This window comes from Stegostoma tigrinum, chromosome 17, assembly GCF_030684315.1.
Source record: "Stegostoma tigrinum isolate sSteTig4 chromosome 17, sSteTig4.hap1, whole genome shotgun sequence".
Taxonomy (NCBI): Eukaryota; Metazoa; Chordata; class Chondrichthyes; order Orectolobiformes; family Stegostomatidae; genus Stegostoma; species Stegostoma tigrinum.
Genome location: NC_081370.1, coordinates 33,871,386 through 33,890,575, shown reverse-complemented (window position 1 = coordinate 33,890,575; position 19,190 = coordinate 33,871,386). Strand labels below are relative to the sequence as shown.

Sequence of the window (19,190 nt, the reverse complement as noted above, 5' to 3'; positions counted from 1 at the left end):
GACAACAGTCCTCAGGACTTTAGCATTAACAACACAAATCCTGCCCTTGTTCATCTTACCCAAAATTCAGCAACAGTCTTCAGGGCCCACCATTAAGTGTACAAATTCTGCCCTGGTTTGGCTTACCAAACTGCAACACCTCACGTTTATCTAAATTGAACTCCATCAGCCATTCCTCAGCCCATTGGCCCAATTGATCAAGAGCCCTTTGTACTCTTAGATGACCTTCTTCACTGTTAATTCTACAAATTTTGGTGCCGTCTGCAAGCTTACTAACAATGCTTCCAAGATTCTCATCCAAATGTTTATATAAATGACAAACAGCCGTAGACTCAGCATCAATGCCTGCAAATCACTGCTGGTCACAGCCCTCCAGCCCAAAAATCAACCATCCATCACCACCTTCAGAATCCTGTTGCCTTTGAACTTTTGAGTTGAATTGAAATTGGAAATTTTGTGGTCTTACTACTGACTTGTATTGAAATGGAAGCAACTTTAAAGATAGCAACCTGGCCCTCTGGTCAATTTCAATTTAGGTAGATTATCATCAAATTTATTTGCAGTCGTCTCCATATCAGATTTCTGCTTAATATGGTACAAGAATAAAAACTTGTTATAAATAATTGAATAATGCCAATGAACAAGTTTGCAATTTCTATTTGTGATTGAAGTATGCAGTGATCCACTATATCTTGCAGATTGGTGAAGATTTGCGACAAGACATGCTTGCCCTTCAAATGATCAAAATTATGGACAAAATCTGGCTTCAGGAAGGGTTGGACTTGCGCATGGTCATCTTCAAATGTATCTCCACAGGAAAGGATAGAGGTATGTCATGCTTGACTGTGCAGTTACTGTTGATGTCAATGTAAGCTTTCAAAACAATGCTATACACTGCATATATCTTGCACTGAATTTAATAAAAACCCACTTTTATCAGCCCTAAATGCAACCGAGACGTTGAATAAACTCCTTGCAGGGCTGAAGAAATAAACATTGCATATTAATGTAAATCTAAAATTGCCTACTATTCTGGAAAGTATAAGGCCAGGTTTTGGAAATTTTGACATGTAATTACTAATCACTTTAGGCAATGTGTAATGCTGTATCGAGCAAATGCTGCTCGTAGAAATGCACATTTACTTTGTTGGGTCACTTCCCATAAGCCACCGAAGTTGCTTTTTTTTCTCTCTATTACAATTGAATTTATTCCAAGGGATTGAAGGAAAAATTGTTAGCCTGTATATTTCAACCACTCTGGGCCAACTCCTTGAAGCACTACAGTGACTTGATTGAAACTGAAATAAAATTATGCCACTACTTTTTTTTAATATGGAGATTTTTTTGTTTTCTTTCTCTAAACTTGAAGGATTGTACAAATGGCTTACCTCCCCTAAATCCTGAGACCTGTGCAACGTTATCCAATTCTCAAAAGGCAAAATGTATAAATTAGAGAAGTTTAAAATTGCTGATTCAGCTGGCAGTCGTTTAAGTGAAGCCTTGCTAAAGTATGCAAAATGCTTAAATGTATATTAGACATTGCAATTAGAAGATGTAGATGGACAATTTTTTTCTTTTTTTAAAAAAAAACTATTGAGGAAAATCTTTACGTGCAGACATTGGGCATAGTTTCATGATCAGATGAGAACTGACATAAATTGAGGTTTTTCATGATTTTGTTAATTGGCAAACTGAGGGAGAATGAGCTGAGATAATCTAAAATTTGTTTCTCATCTTGACTATTACCTTCTGTTAATGCCACTTTATCTCTAGGGATGGTTGAACTTGTACCAGCTTCAGAAACACTGAGAAAAATCCAAGTTGAATATGGAGTGACTGGCTCATTCAAGGACAAACCACTAGCTGAATGGCTCAGGAAGTACAATGCCACTGAAGAAGAATATGAGAAGGTGAAGCGTTACTTGAGGCTTAATTACTTCCGCCTGGTTTATATTTGTATTTCAGTTTTTTATTTTTTTTCAGTGCTCAACATGTGGGGGTGGAGGGGAATAATCTCAAGTTATTTCAAATAATTGCATTCTTTAAAACTTAAAGTTGATGAAACCAACAGCTATCCCAAAGCAGCAATGAGGAAAATTTACCAGTTAATCTGTCTCTGGTTGTGTTGTTTTTGAAGAGAAACATCAAATTGTTTTAACAATTCCTTCAGAAATGCCAGATGATTGCCAAATTTTTTTTAAAAATGGAAGAACGGTGGATGCTGTAAGTTGGGAACAAAAACAAATTTGTTGGAAAAGCTCAGCAGGCCAGATGATTGCCATGTTGACTCTGACCTCAAGTATAGCACTTTAACAATGCAGTGCTTAATGTTGAGTAATGTTGGGTTTAGTTTGGTTCCTCAATTGAATATTCTCCAGGGTGTGGAGAGATCTACCAACCTGGCAAAGTGGTGATCTCCCTGTTCTCTTCCAGCAGTGTGCCTTAACTCTGATGCTACCACTTATTGCAGTCACTAGTAATTGTACACCAGTCCTAACTGAGATTTCATTTTTGTGGTGTCATAGGACTGCTATTCATAGTTAAACCAAAATTATGAGCAGACTGTTACAAGAAATTTCATGTACTGTAGGGGCAAGAAAAACAAATTGATACTTTAAGGATTGTGAGAACTGAATGGATTTTGGCCTGATCTCACCTAGGTCCATGAGCATTGTTACTGTTGTGATATGTGACCGACTAATTTCCAAAAAATCAGATATTATGATCAGAAGACTTGAGCTACAATTTAAGGTTTGTGAATTTTTCAGCACATACTTAATTATGAAAGTTAACTTTCTGAAACCCTCAACTTTACAGGCATCTGAAAATTTCATTTATTCATGTGCGGGCTGCTGCGTTGCGACATATATACTGGGAATATGTGATCGTCATAATGACAACATCATGCTCAGATCAACTGGCCACATGTTCCATATAGATTTTGGGAAGTTTCTCGGACATGCACAAATGTTTGGAACTTTTAGAAGGTGAATTTGTTTTTTTTTAAAACTTAATTTTCTATTTCCCAGTTTATAATTTTGAACTATTTCACAAATATCCTTGTCCACACTTGTGCAATATAACAGGAATTAATGACTCATAAATGGAATTGAGCAGAAACAGTTGTGCTATAGAATCTGTCGCTTTATCAGTGGTGTGTAATTTATGGAAGAAATGGTATTTGTATTAGCAATTCCCATTTTAACTATATCTTCACCAGCATATTTTGCGTGAGTAAACCCAAATCGTTAACGATTAGGTGTTGCACTCTCTAGAGGTCAAATAAATGATGTGCATGTTTTTTTTTAAGGTTTTTATTGCTGCCTTAAAATTGTATTTTCTAATGTTTGCCAATATGATGTACAAACAATTCAAAGATGAATTATACCTTTTTTATAGGCACCCCAGAACTAGCATCTAACACTGCTGAGTCTGCTAACAAGCTGTCCTTGTGATTTTTTTGAGAATTAATATTGTGATACAGCCCAATGTGGTCTGTAGCTTCAGCTATGTTTGAGATGAATTAGCTTATTAACTGGGTCACTGGATAGAGCTGGTACAAATCTCTTTTTTTCACATCTGATAATAGGGTTAGAGGGTTGGATTTGGATAGAAGTATAAATCAATCCAGGTTTCTCCTCCTAATCAACAGTGAGTGCTGTATAAACTGCACATGTGTGAGTCTTTAAGGTAAGAACCAAGCCAAGCCAGATTATTTTATCCTAGTCAGCATGACAATGTTTTGGGATATTTTGAGTGGGGGCACAATCTTACCTTTTTTCTAATCTTTCCTTCAGAGATCGGGCTCCATTTGTACTGACCTCCGACATGGCTTATGTGATTAATGGTGGGGAAAAACCAACCAGCCGATTTCAGTTATTTGTAGATTTGTGCTGTCAGTCCTACAACCTCATTCGCAAGCATGCCAACCACTTCCTCAATCTCCTGTCACTGGTAACTAATAACTTTTACATGGATATCCTTGAATAACTGTCTAAGCACAGCCCAAACGATGAATGAGAGAGCAGTCAGCTTAAGGTGAACAGTTAATACAAAGTGCTTGAAGCACAGCAGATCAGGGATGGTATAGTGGCTCAGTGGTTAGGACTGATGTCTCTGTGCCAGGAACCCAGGTTCAGTCCCAGCCTTGGGCTACTGTCTGTGTGGAGTTCCTCCCACAGTCCAAAGATGTGCAGGTTAGGTGGATTGGCCAAGGTAAATTGCCCGTAATGTTCAGGGATGTGTAAGTTAGGTAAATTAGCCACGGGAATGGGTACAAGGATTGGGTGGGGGTTGGGGGCAGCAAGTGGAGGAATCTGGGTAGGATGCTCTTTGAGAGTCGGTGTGGACTTGTTGGGCTGAATGGCCTGTTACCACACTGTAGGGATTCTATGAATTTATTTCCATGATTAGTTGGTGTTCTGTTCTTAAAACACTCATTCATAATTTTGGCTGCGTACCCTATTAAATAACAGGTAAGCTTGCTCTTTAACAGTGTTTTTAAGAAGATTTGGGTTGGTTAAAACATCAAGCCTTTGCTTACGTTTTAGATATCTGTACAAGCTTTGGCCATATGATTTTTAATGCCACATTTTTCTAAAGATCTGTTATCTGAGTTCTGTTTTGAAAACTTATTGCCATTACCAATAAAAAGCCTGGCTAGAGAAAAGAAAATAGAAAGAATTCATTTAAAAATTTTCAAAGAACTCTGCTTTGCCTTTTCCTTTCCGTATATGATTAGTAAAGATTTTGAATGCCTCCATGGTTTCATTTTTCTGTTAGACCAATCTCCATGTTGACATCTGGTGTTTTTTTTTAATTCAGAGTAGTGAAAATACTTCCTGATTTATCATGTAAACTCATCTTTTACAGATGCTGTCTTCTGGATTACCAGAACTTACTTCTGTGCAGGATCTGAAGTACGTCCAAGATGCTCTGCAGCCACAGACTACTGATGCTGAAGCGACAATCTTCTTCACTAGGTAAGGTGAATCGCAAATGAATGATACAAATTGTGAAATATTGAGGTAGAAACAACTACATAACGAATGCTGTACATTGAGAACTACTGAAATCCTATCAATATGTCCATGTAAGATGGACTGAAACTTGAGTTTCATAACTTGGAAAACACAAATGCCTATCACTTTCTTTCTTGTGTTTCTCTGGATGTGAGTGTCACTGGCCAGGCCAACATTTGTCGCCCATTCCTAGGTATCCTTGACAGTGATGGGGGATGACTTTGTGCTGCTCCTGCTGCTGTTTAATGCTTGCAAGAGTGATCCTCCAGCAGGTCACCCCTTTGGAGTTGTGCTATCAGCTCCATGAATGACACTAGAATATTGTAAGCCATACCGACACGATTTTTATTAGTTCTTACAACCTGAACTAAAATGGATGCAATTTGATGCCATTTTTGTTTGTCTTTTCCACATTAGGTTGATAGAATCCAGCTTGGGCAGCATGGCTACAAAATTTAATTTTCTGATTCACAATTTGGCACAGCTACGGTTTTCAGGTTTACCTTCCAATGAACAAGCTATGCTTTCATTCTGTCCTAAAATCTATTCTCTAAAGCAAGATGGTCGAATCAAAGAAGTGACTATTTACACCTACCAGAAGAGGTACAACCCAGACAAATACTATGTAAGTACAAGACATTTTTTTTTCTGCAACGCAACAAATGAGTTATAGATTTCACCCATCAATGTATTGTGTGTCAGATTTTAAACAAAGGGAAATACTAAACGATGAGTGGCTAACAAACTTGGTGATTTGCATGTAGAAATCAATCACTCTATATGGGTCATGCACGTTTCATCACTTTTCACTTGTGCAAAATAAACAGTTTAGTAATTTTTTTCGTGAAATCAAGGCTTGATTGCTGGAAGCAAATTTTGAATTCCACTTCTTTTCGTTAATTGCCAAGATGTTGATTGTTGCTGGATACACCAGTATTTATTGCTTGTTCCCAGTTACCCTTGAGAGTGAGGCAAGCTGGCGCCTTGAACTGCTGCAGACCAGGAAAGATGATAGGGATACTCAGTCGAGGCAAGGAGGGCATTCCGGGAATGTGACCCAGTGATAGTGAATGAAGGGCAACTTGAGGCAGAGGGCTGTTGAGGCTGGGCCATTAATTATATTCAAGGCTGAGAAAGATGGATTTTTAATCCGTAAGGGATATAGGGAAAAGGTATGAAAGTGGAGTTGAAGGTGATCAGATCAGCCATGATCTCATTGAATGGTGGTGCAATTTGATGGGCTGAATGGTCAACTGTTTCTGTGCCATATGGACTTCCATTAGATCATAGTCAGAAAGGTGTGTGTCTTGGAGAGTTTCTTGGAGGTAGTGGTATTCAGATGCACCTGCCCTTTTCCTTCTAGGTGACAAAATTTAAACTCATTTCCTTTTAAAGTAAGCAGGTCATGTGTTGAGTGATGCCCCACAAACAGAAATGGGTCATTTTCAATATTCGGGTGTATGAATTCACTAGGATCACATTGAAGATTCTATTGTTAAAGTTTTTTTCATCCAAGGAAGTGAAAGATTATCAAGGATTTGAGTTGCTGCTTTAAAGTAATTTGCCCATGAAAAGTACAGATATGTTCAGGTTTTTTTTGGTTTGGATCAGATTTTCTTCTGACACTGACCCTTGGGCTGTCTGGATTCGCCTTCAATGACTTGCTATTTGGCTGGGAATGCTTTTGCCCATAACCATATCTCCAGCATATGTTTGTGAACGTACAGATTAAACAGATGCCTCGATGTTTCTTGGCTAACAAAATACTTGTGTAGTGTAGTCACAATTGAATATATGACAGCCAGTTTGCTTCCAGCAAGTTCCTACAATACAATAATCTATTTTTGTGTTTGTGATTGAAAGATGACGATTGTCAATGTTTTCAGGGATAAAAGCCCTGCTCTTTTTGTTGAAGTAGGTGCCATGTGATCTGTTGCATTCACCTAAGCAGAAGAGCTATGTTTAAAACCTCATCCAGATTCCTTACCTCTGACAGTTCCCTCCATACTTCTGGAGAATCATCCTTGATGTGAGAGTGCTAATGAATCAGTCATGGCTGACATTATTTTCAGGAGATGGCTGATCATACATAATATTTTGTGATGCCTGGGTTGTTGTTTTGAAATGCTTAATGGCTTTCATTCTTACCCGCAGATATACGTGGTGAGGGTATTACGGGAAGGGCAGATTGCTCCAGCGTTTATCTTCAGAACGTTTGATGAATTCCAGGAGCTCCATAACAAACTGGGCATCCTTTTTCCCCTTTGGAAACTTCCAGGGTAGGTTATATTTTTAAGGAAATTGCTCATTAATTCATGATTTAATTCCCTGTTGTTCAGAGCAATTGAGACAAGCCTTTGTTTCTCCAGCTTTCCCAACAAAGTGGTCCTTGGACGAACACACATTAAGGATGTGGCCTCCAAGCGGAAAGTAGAGCTCAACAATTATGTCCAGTGTCTGATGAATGGTTCAGCGGAAGTAGCTGAGGTAAGAATTCAGTGGAATTAGGAAGAAAATTTAAGTCTGTCGAGTCACAAAGCTTGTCCTGTATTGGAACTGGTAAAAGTCAATAGGTGATTATTAAAAAAGCATTTTTCTTTATCAATTTTCATTATCAATATCTCAGGTGGATTAGACCAGTGTGATGAAATACATGGATAGTGGTTCTCTCCCACAATACCCTGCCTAACATTGCAAACCCAACGTCCAAGATGTGAGATAATGAAACGTGAGGCTGGATGAACACAGCAGGCCCAGCAGCATCTCGGGAGCACAAAAGCTGACGTTTCGGGCCTAGACCCTTCATCATGTTCATCCAGCCTCACATTTCATTATCTTGGATTCTCCAGCATCTGCAGTTCCCATTATCACTGTCCAAGATGTGAGGCCTGCTTTGTGTATTGATTTAGCCTGTGATCAGCTGTGTGCTGCAAAGATCGTTTCTGAGCGCAGTGGTGGTCACTTATATAAACTATGTGGATGCAAATATAAAAGGTACGGTTAGTAAGTTTGTGGTCAAGACCAAAACTGGTATAGGGGATAGTGAGGAGTACAATGGAATCTTAATCTACTAGGCCAGTGGGGCAAGAAATGGCAGATGGAGTTGGGTTCAGGTAAATGCGAGGTGTTGCATTTTGTTAGGACAAACCAGGGCAGGACGTGATAGGGCCCTGGGGAGTGTTGTCAAACGGACACCAAGGGATGCAAGTACATTGTTCATTGAAAATGGCATCACAGACAGACAGGGTAGTGAAGATGGCATTTGGCACACTTGCCTTCATTGGCCAGACATTGTTGAGGCCACTTTTGGAATACTGCTTCAATTGTGGTCCCCTCTCTAATGGAAAGATGTTATTAAACTGCAAAGAGAGATTTACAAGGAAGTTACTGAGCCTGGAAGACTTAAGTTGTAAGCAGAGGCATGATATGGTGGGGATATTTATTCCTTGTAGGAAGCTGAGAGGTGACTGTTATTGCAGTTTATAAAATCACGAGGGGCATAGATAAGGTGAATAGCAAAGATTTACCGCTCCCCCCAAACACCAAAGTAGGGTTGTCCAAAACTGGAGGGCATTAGGTTTAAGGTGAGAGGGGAAAGATTTAAAAGGGACCTGCGGATCAACTTTTCCACAGAGGGTGGTGCGTGCGTGACACATACTGCCAGGCCAGGTACAGTTACAATATTTAAAAGACATTTTGGACAGCAAATGCGACTAGTTCAGTTTAGGAAACGTGGTGGGCCGAAGGGCCTGTTTCCATGCGGTGTACCTCCATGACTGTAGTTGACTAAAGCACTGCTGGATCACCCGAGGCTGGTGCAATGAATCCAAAGAACAGAAAAATAAAACAAAAAAAACTTACATTCACTTAGGGAGGAATGGCTGGAAGTACAGAATTCTAACTGTTCACAATTCAAGTTGACTCCCCCTCAGGGAGTGAGTGAGTCTCTCTTTCTTTCTTTCTCTTTCCCCCTCCCCCACTTCTGTTCCCATCATGGGTGTACACTCTGCAGAGTTAAAGCTGAAATCTTAAACATATGTTTTGTTTCTGCCCTCAGTGCGATCTCATCTACACCTTCTTCCACCCACTAAGCCGTGATGAGAAGGCTGAAGGAATTGATGGAATTGTCAAACCCTCTGGTAATGCAAGTATAGCTTGGCCAAGAAGATGCTTGTATGTTGTTGTTGTATCCTGTTGTGGTTATGCCACCCTTTGGTGATGCAATGTTTACCAAGTTGGAATATCAGAACTTGCTTCAACATGCAAGTCTTCTGCATTTTTATACAACATAAATTCCATATACATTACATTGCACACTGTGTGTTATGACCTGTTAAACAAATAGTGTTCAGAAATCCCACGTGATAGCAGATAGGACATGCTGCAACTTTACATGATTTCCTGAACTTGAAGCAGCTAGCAAAATACTGTTGAACCCATGCCATCCTCGTTAATACATTGGAAGCCTAAGCAATGAATAAACCTAATGTTATTTAGTCAACCTTTAGAAATTTGCTGCAGGTGCAGCATTCCTGGTAATGTGATTTCAGTTCACAAGTCTTTCTGACAGTAACTTCCACACTGTTGTATTTCTTCTGTTTTTGGTTAAATACGTTGACAGAAAAATAATTTTAGTTTAGAAGAATGAGAGACATGATAGATTTGCAAACTTAAGTTGGACAGTTGCTTTAAGCTTTGCTCTTGAATACAAGATGAAATTGCAATGTTAATCCAGTGATTAACAGTCCTATAACTTTTTGGTCCAAATGTAAGCATGTTTAGAAGCTGTTCTACAGGTCTTGTGAGCAAACTGTAAAGAAGTATTGGAATTCATTATTGTTCATAGCTCATTTGTCTCCCATGTTTGTCACCTTCGCACATCATCAGAAATAGAGGATTTTGGAGTGCAAAAGTCTTCTTCCCAAAAGATGGGAAGAGAAAAGAAAGCAAAGTTGTTCAGAAAAGCTTGTTGTGTTTATTTCAAACTTAAGGGAACTACTTAACCTTTTGATTTAACTTGCAGTAAAGTGTAATATAAGTTCTGTTGGCTTTGCTCCTGTACAAACTGGGAAGCTGTATTTTCCTAATGAATAGAAGGCAAAAATCTTCCAAATGTATTTTTCAGCAAAATGCAAGAAAAGCATGAATGCATTTTTGTTTTTTCTTCCTTTTGGTTCTTACACCGAATCTGTTCACATTTCTCTTGTTGCAACCTAAAGCTTTATTTCCATGTTGAATGGTAGATTGGACCTCACCCTTTTGGCACCTGAGTGTAATCACAGTTCCCTGAGCACATGTCCTAAAAGCAGTAAAACAAATTAGAGGTGCATTTCATGCAGTACAAGTGACTCTGCACTGTATCCCTAAACTGACAAAATCTTTTTTGGGCTGAATGAGTGAAGAATATACTTCACATGATCAATATTGATAATCCTATCCTTATCCATTATCAAGTACAGTCCAGGACAGTTACTTAATCATCAGGAGCAGGATCATGGTTTTTTTTTCTCATCCAACTTTTTCTGTTCTAAGTTAATGTCACTGGACTCTGAAATGTTAAGTTTTCTGTCCGCCTGACCTGTTGAGTTTCTCCCAGCAATTTTGGACCACCAGCATTCGCAGTTCTTTGTTTCTCACTCTTGTGCTGACTCTCTCGCTCACGTTCACTTGTGAAGCTCTGTTTGTAACTGCTTTGAGCCCCATAAACTGTTAAGAGGAGATTTTTGTTTTCAGTTGAAATGTTTTTTAATTGAACATTTGCCTCTGGTTATGTAGACAATCCTGTTTGAAGGTACTGTTTCATGATTCATTGCTTTGTATTTTATATTGGTGTCTCTCCTATGTATAATTTGCATTTTCTTTTATATATGTTTAGAAATTGTTTTGCCAAGTCCCAATACGGGTCAAGTGGGAGGAGAAGTTAAGCTGTCAATCTCATACAGAAACAATACCCTGTTCATTATGGTAATGCACATCAGAGACTTGGTAAGTACAAGTTGTGCTCTTTTGAGCACTAGGGTGCTATCAAACCATTCCCCTTTATATATTTCCTCCTTGCAAGGGACTCAATTAGATAATGGTAGAACACGTACTTGCTCTCTGTCCCATGTATTCACCTTTTTTATATTCCTTGTGCAGTCGTATTTTCCCTCCCCTCATACACCCTTGTACACTATTTTCATTCAGTCAACTCCCATTTGCTTTGCATTCACCCTGTTCATTCTATAGATTGTACTTTCCTATCTAGCCCACTAGTCTGGTATCCTCAGCAATCCAGTTCCTGTAATACAGTTCCAGTTTTGGTTTTCAACTGTGTACAGTTGTTTAGGTCACCAAGGTCATGATCTGCATTCATTTTTGTTTTAGTGAAATGCTTCCCCCCCCCCCACTCTTAATTCAGGTTGTGTTTGTTGAATGCTTCAGTTAGAAAACATGTATTCGTTGCTCACAGATAATGAGAACTGCGGATGCTGGAGATCCAAGATAACACAGTGTGAAGCTGGATGAACACAGCAGGCCAAGCAGCATCTCGGGAGCACAAAATGCTGCTTGGCCTGCTGTGTTCATCCAGCTTCACACTTCATTGCTCACTGTTGGATGAAGGAGACAAATAAAAAGTTAAACGCACAGGAACAAATGCCTCTGCATTTAGCAAATTTCGAAAAAAAATGGTTTCTGATACAAGGAAATTTGAATATAATAAGTGTAGCAAGATTGTACAACGTGCTGTTCATAATGTTTTTAAAACATGCTTAAAAACTTCCATGTTGACCCTGACACATGACCTCCCATGGTACGGTATACATGCAGCCTCAAGACTGCTGGATTATGGAAGTTCATCCTCTATTTCTTTTTTGCTGCACTGGATGTAACTATTCTTGGTTTCTGCCTATCCCTACCCTTGACTGTTTTAAAATCACAAACCTTTGCTGGTCACTTTTCAGTACAGTGTTGAAATCTTCAATAAGCATGTAACTTGCAGTGAGTGACAAACGACTCAATATTTTCCATGGTGTCAACTTTTGGTTAGCAATCTCATTTTTGACTTCAGGTCACGGAAGATGGAGCAGACCCAAACCCTTACGTAAAAACCTATTTGCTTCCTGATCCACATAAAATAACCAAGCATAAGACCAAGGTATCAAGGAAAACTCAAAACCCAACTTACAATGAAATGGTAAGTATCAGCATTTACTATCCTGGTCTTTTCTGCAGTTTCAAGTTTATTTTTTAATCTTTATGTAACTTTAAAAGTTTGTTTTCTTGATCTTTTTGAATAAATGGATGGCTTGAAGCTGGCAGACTAAACTATTTCTAATTCCTACTACATTTTTAAACGTGTTTGTAAAGGAACGTAAGAATATTGCCTAATTTAGGCAAATAATTTAGTCTGAGGTGCCACCTTGTGATTATCTGTGCTTACTACTGGCAATGTGATTTGCTGTCCAGGGTCACTGATCTGGATCCTGTTTGCTCGGACGAAAAATGCTAACTTTGTGACAATTGAAAATCTTTTACGGGAACAGGTCATTTTACTTTTAAAACTATGAATTTTGTAGGTGATTTTGCCATCCCTGCATATGGGGCAAGACTTCTCTTTGAAGCAGCAGTGCTGTTGTTGCTTTGACTCCGCGGAATAGTAGAAGTTCCATTTTCAGACTTTGTCGACTGGCAGTTGCAATGTGCCCAAGCTAGGACTTTGACAGTGACACAGCATCCTGTTTGCTGAGGGAGGGGGGTGATGGTGGAAACAATTTATTCTCAGGATGAAGGCATTGCAAGTAATATTGGCATTTCTGCCTATTTTAGTTGCCCTTTTGAGAACGTGATAGAGTTAATTAAACAGCTGAAGAAGTGACATTATTAAAACAGTTAGTTTTTTTGTGAGCAATTATTGCATAGCTTCATGATCACTTTTATTGGTATCAGCTTTTTAATTTCTAGGTCTCAAAAAAAAAATTGCCGAAGTTAAAGTCAAAACAATATTAATGATTTAGCTTTACACAATGCTCTCAATTTCTTATTTCTTAAACAATCTTGCCAACTGTCAGCTTTAAGCTTTAGTAACACCTTGAATAGAAGTAGATCACAGACTTAAACTCCTGAGGGGCTTGTAACTGTCAAGAGTTACAGCTCCCACTGAAATGGAAAATCCAATTACACATCTTTTTCTTGATCCCTAAATGCTCCTTGAGCGAAGAGGGGGGAGTTGGGGCAAGTTGTATTTTGATGCTAATAAGTCTGTTGAAACAAAGCTAATATCTCATTGGAGTGTCTGGCTATGGGATGGACTATTGTCATAGAGCATTTGTAAGTAAACTTTTCATGCACATTGTCCTACATCTACATTAGGATTGCTGGGCCAACTATCGTGTAAAATGCCTGGCATAAGGAAAGAGCTATATGCAGTATCAAAATTCCTGAAGTGGTCTTATGACACATTTGTAGTACCAAAATATCCTTTTGGTTCACTTGAAATATTTAAGTTGTTAATGTGGAGTTAGTTGTGGAGTGCAAATGATGAAAGCTTAAATCTATGTCTGACATCCAATTTCATTCAGTATTTTCTCTCCCCCTTTAGTTGGTGTATAGTGGTTACAGTAAAGAATCGCTTGAACAAAGGAAATTGCAACTGAGCGTGTTAAGTGCGGAATCGTTGAGAGAGAATGTTTACTTGGGTGGTGTCACGCTAACTCTGAAAGAGTTTGATTTGAGCAAAGAAACTATTAATTGGTACAAACTGACTGCCGTTCCCAGTGCATAAGACCCACTCCTCATTGTGTGGAATTGGAATGTGTGGTAAAGTGTCTCCCGAACTCCTGCAATTTTTTTTTTACTTGAAAGAAATATGTAACTGTGGGCAATCAGCAAATTACAGCTGATGAACTTCACCAGTGGACCAAACTATTTTGATGAATCACAAATTTGGTTGCATGCACTTAATGTCACCTTCATTTTATATCTATTTTTGATTATTTCAGATTAAATAATGAAGGGACTCCGTGTGCCAAAGTAAAATACTGAAGCACTTCGCTGCTTGTGAGCAAGAAATGGTGCCAATTACTGTCACGCTACAAATTCTGTTCAAGGTGCTAGGTTCACTGACTAATTTAAAGGCACATAGAATTCCCTGGGTAAAGCACCAATGAGATAAGCCACTAGGCATTAATTGCCATTATTGCACATTTCAAAATTGCTTTAAGTAGATCTGAGTTCAAAAGGGTGCAAGTAGTAATGACCCTTGAATTTTTTTTTTGTGTAGTACATGTTTAGAATGAAGATTCAAGTTTTTTTTGAAAATGCTTTTTCTGTAAACACTAATTCTTCACTCAGATTATAATCTCGAAGCAGGTTTTCTTTTAATTGAAATTTCAGTTTTATAAACAGCCACACCACTCTTTTTGTGCTCTGTGAGCTGAGACTGTTCACTTGTGCTAGTGGTAGCTCATAGGTCAAAAGCATTCATGGCATTGAAGAAGAGCCATCATTAATAACCAGTGCAGACAGATATTAATCCATGCAAGTGTAAAATGTGTGTGGAAAGATTGAACAAACGTCCACCAATTCACAGGTAGATTTCAACCAGTTATGAGGTAGGTAAAGCAACCCAAAAGTGTATTGAAAAGCAAATTTTTGGTTGAAGTTATGATTTCAACTAAAGCTTGTACTATCATACGTTTTAGTGAGTCCAACATTTTTGTTGAAGGATATTGACTTCTGAGTCACTTAAGTATTACTGCGATCAACATTTCAAAGATTTAGCCTACATAAAGAAATGTGGATCTCTCAAAAATGTTGTCAAATGTTACTTTGAGCCATTTTTTTAAAAGTAAAGGTAAAATATAATCACTTAACAAACCAAGTGCTCAGAACCTTAAATATAAAGTTGAATAGTTATAATTGAAAAAACACATTAATTTAAGCATCTCTCTTTGGTGTGTATACTATATTTTGCTGGAATTCTTCATTGGCAAAGAAGCATGAAGTGATAATTTAACTAACAATTACAATATAGAGTGGAGAAAACAAGACTGAAACTTACTCAACGTAGTGGCTGGCTGACTGACTGAGTTTTGGATTGCATTCCACACTTCTGCCGTTGCAAATAGCTGTGCGATGGTTAGTCAGATCCAGATGTACTGTCAATACATTGAGTTTTGACTGACAGGTATGTTTTTGTTTCTAAGAACCAAGAAGGATGTCCAGAAATTCTGAGAAACTGACACTTGAAGCCTTTGTTTTGCTGTTGTACCTTTTTTCTTTAATTTCAATCCTCTTGCTCCTGTTCCAAAAAAGACTTTTCCTTCATACATAGCTATGCAGCAATCCTTAACAATACACTAGCATCTGGAGCAGTAGCAAATGCAAGACTTGTAGCTGTTTGGAAATGCAGAACGGTTCATGTTACAAAACTGGAGGTATTTTGTACTTCTTGACATCTTCTGCAGCATTCAAATCATGTACATTACTGGCAAGCTACGGGCTTTCTCAGCAATTTGCAAATCATTCTGCGGAGATGTTTCTGCAAACTTGCAGTTGCCATGTGTAACCTTGGATGCTTCTGAATAAGACAAATTTGCACAAACTTTACCATGTAGTGTTTTGTTATTTTATTAAGACCTGTTGTGTTAGGTTTGAACTAATGGGTGATGAAATAAAAATAACTTTCAGCTATGCTAATGTTAGAAGTCTGCAGCATTCCCTTTTCCCCTGTATCATAAAAATGTTGCATTTAACCCAGCTTAATCTGCATTATGAAAGTAGCATGTCTGTTGTCAATTCTTATAAATAGCTAAGCTTATCGAAGGTTCTTCGGGCTGTGGCTTCTAACCATTCAAATTTTGGTCTATTGCATGGCCTATTGCAGATTCCTGTGTGTTTAAAATCAAATTTTAAATTGTCCAGCCAAAAAGAAAAACCAGTCATTCCATGGAAGAATACTACCTTAAAGCTTAGGACAATTGAACTGAAAATGTAGATTTAATTTAGTGTGCTAAAGGGTAATTCCAAAACGTTCCTCTTTTGACAGGAGGAGAAATGGTGAACCATTTTGACAAATACCAACTTGCTAAATGAAATTTTCCATCCACCTTTACTGTTACAATTGAATGTGCAAAGAAGTTGCTCATAATGTTTCATCTTTGTGGGGGGGGTGGTGGTTGGGGAAATGAAATGTTGCTGCTTTTTAAATGTAAATACCTTTGTATTTTAAAATTCTGAATATTCACTTTGAATAAAGGCTTTAAAAATAACCAATTTAAAATTAATAGTTGACAGTCAGAAGGTGTTAACCAGAAGGTAACATGTTTCAAATGGACAGCAGAAGGGCAACAGAAGCACCTTCAGAGCAGTTGCGATGAAATGGAGGATGTTATATTCACTTATACTGGGCTGAATTTAGGACTCTGAGAGAAACTAAATTTTAGCCTTAAAATATGACTGCCCTTCTGTCTTAATCATGCTATCATTAAAAATTTATATTTGCAGAGGTTACACATTAAATCTTTGCAGATTAGTTCTTAAGTGGGAGACGGTGACATTGTAACAAATGATCTGTGTGGAAGGGAGAATATCACACTATTATGGTAACTGTGATCATCAGTAAATGTGGCTGTACCAAGCATGAATATTAGTTGAACATTAGGCACTGTGGAGTGTGAAAACTGTTGGCTTGACTGATGTACATTGCCCTCAGCTCTTAAGAATCAAATGTACCTCCAAATCATGTTTATCTTTTTACTCAATAAAGATGTACAGTATTTCTGTCTAAATCCTGTCCAATTCCTAATGGACTAAATGTGACTCCATAACTATATTAAATATGTAACTTGTTTTTAATAAAGTTAGTTTCAAAATTACATGATTGTGTGGCTCCTGACTTTGGTTGTATTGTCATAAAATTCATTGAGACTGAAGAGAAACATTTACTTAGACCCCCTGCTGACTGCTAAAAACCCTGAGGGAAAGTAATACCAGATTTTTTTTCAATAAAGCAGTGGTGAATCAGGGAAAGTCTGATACTGAAGGAGTGACATCACAGGACAGCAGATAAATGAAAGTTTGGAGATGCTAGGGTTGAGCATGTAGCTGAAAGAGAAGGCAAGAATGGAGGTGTGCATGAATGTCAGGGAGTGAAGCTGTCACAGCCAAAAGCAACTGCAACACAGTGCTGACTGGTGAGGTTTCTGTTAAAGTAAGTCTTTTTTGATAAGTCTTTTATTTTCTCCAAGTTTGAGTATTTGAATTAGTGACACGACAAAGTTTCAGTCCTGTGAAAAGTTCTTGGCACAAAAGTGAAATTGGCTGGAAGATCTTGAGCTTTGGGTTTCAAGAGTTTGAGCAGCAGCTGGTATTGCTGATCCTGTGAGACCCACTTAGTGCTTGAGGCTCAGATGGAGTAGAGATGCTAAGGAGCATCCAGAAGGGTTTCTTGAAACAGTATGTAGATAGTCCAACTAGGAATGGGGCCGTACTAGACCTAGTATTGGGGAATGAGCATGGTGAAGAGATCAATTTCTCAGTAGGGGAGCAGCTCCGGAATGGTGACCACAATTCGGTAAGCTTTAAGGTACTGATGGATAAAGAAAGGTGCTAAATTGGGGGAAGGCTAATTACAAAAATATTAGACAGAGCTGAAGAACATAGATTGGAGGTGGATGGTTGAGAGTAAATCAACATAGAATGGGAAGCTTTCAAGCGTAGGTTGTTGGGAACTCAGGACTGGCACATTCCTGGAAGGATGATGGATATATGTGGCAAGTTTAGGGAATCTTCAATAATGAGAGATTGTAAGCCTAATCAAAAGTAAAAGGAAGCATTTATCAACGCTAGTAGGCTGGGAACACATGAAGCAAGGGTGGCATACAAGGAAAGTCAAAAGAAACTTAAGCAAGGGGTCACTTAAAAAGTCATTGGACAACAGGATTCAGGAAAATTCCAAGGCTTTTTGTTCACATATAAACAGCAAGAGGGTAGCCAGGCAGATAGTTGGCACACTCAAGGGAAGGGAATTTGTGTAGAGCCAGAGGAAATAGGTGAGGTATTAAATGAATACTGTGTCAGTATTCAGCATAGAAAAGGACTTGGTGGATGTTGAGTCAAGGGAAGGGTGTGTAGATATTTTGAGTCATGTTGAGATCAAAAGGGAAGAGTTAAGGATCTTGGAAAAATTTAAGGTAGATAGCTCCCCAAGGACTGATGGGATATATCCTAGAACACTGAGAGGAAAGGAAGGAAATTGCTGGGACCTTGGAAACCTTTGGCTATCCGTCAGTCCCCTGGGACCTCCCCTGTAGCCAGTGTTGGTTGGTTGTTCCTTTGTTTAAGAAGAGTGGCAAGGATAATCCAGCTAATTACAGGCCAGTGAGCCTTGTGTCAGTGGTAGGGAAATTACTGGAGAGGATTGGAAATCTGGGCATGTTGGCGAGAGGCAACGAGGTTGTGTGAAGGGGAGGTTGTGTCTCACTAACTTGGTTGGGTTTTTCTTTAAGGAAGTGACATAGATGACAAATGAGGGTAAGGTAGTAGATGTTGTCTACGTAGACTTCAGTGTGACCTTTTGACAAGGTCCCTCATGGCTGACTGGTAGAGAAGGTAAAGTCATGCAGGGTCAGAGGTGAGCATGCAAAGTGGATTTTTTTTAAAAAAACTGATGGGGTCATAGATCAAGGGTAGCAGTGGAAGGATGTGTTTCTGAATGGAGGCCTGTGACTAGTGGTGTTCCTCAAAGATCAGTGTTAGGACTTTTTAGCTATTTGTAATATATAAATGATTTGGAGGAAAATGTAACTGGTCTGATGAGTGAGTTTGCTGGTGACGCAAAAGTTGCTGGAATCACAGATAGCGATGAGGACCATTAAAGGATACAGCTGGATATAGATCGGTTGGTGACTTGGGCGGCAAGATGGAGTTTAATCTAGGTAAATATGTGGTAATGAATTTTGGAAGGTCTAATCCAGATAGAAAATATACAGTAAATGGCAGATCCCTTAGAATACTGATAGGTGAGGAATCTGGGTGTACAGGCACACCAGTCACTGAATGCTGCAACACAGATGGAAAAGGCAATCAACAAGGCATATGGCATGCTTCCCTTTATCAGACGGGGCACTGAGTTTAAAAATTGGCAGGTCCTGTTGCAGCTTTATAGACCTTTACTTAAGCTGCTTT

The 19,190-nt window shown here is 38.6% G+C and overlaps 1 protein-coding gene across 1 annotated transcript in view; it reads left to right on the top strand.

Moving 5' to 3' along the window:
- The window catches only part of pik3c2a (phosphatidylinositol-4-phosphate 3-kinase, catalytic subunit type 2 alpha), a 125,855-nt gene extending 109,009 nt beyond the window's left edge, over positions 1-16,846 (top strand). Inside the window, exons 16-27 of the mRNA XM_059651839.1 lie at positions 699-828; positions 1,774-1,910; positions 2,818-2,987; positions 3,798-3,954; positions 4,873-4,982; positions 5,439-5,646; positions 7,176-7,300; positions 7,391-7,508; positions 9,079-9,160; positions 10,897-11,006; positions 12,073-12,198; positions 13,603-16,846. Of these exons, the coding sequence (XP_059507822.1) occupies positions 699-828; positions 1,774-1,910; positions 2,818-2,987; positions 3,798-3,954; positions 4,873-4,982; positions 5,439-5,646; positions 7,176-7,300; positions 7,391-7,508; positions 9,079-9,160; positions 10,897-11,006; positions 12,073-12,198; positions 13,603-13,785 (1,656 nt within the window). The 3' untranslated portion in view covers positions 13,786-16,846. The remainder of the gene's footprint in view (positions 1-698; positions 829-1,773; positions 1,911-2,817; positions 2,988-3,797; positions 3,955-4,872; positions 4,983-5,438; positions 5,647-7,175; positions 7,301-7,390; positions 7,509-9,078; positions 9,161-10,896; positions 11,007-12,072; positions 12,199-13,602) is intronic.
- Positions 16,847-19,190: the final 2,344 nt, after the last annotated feature.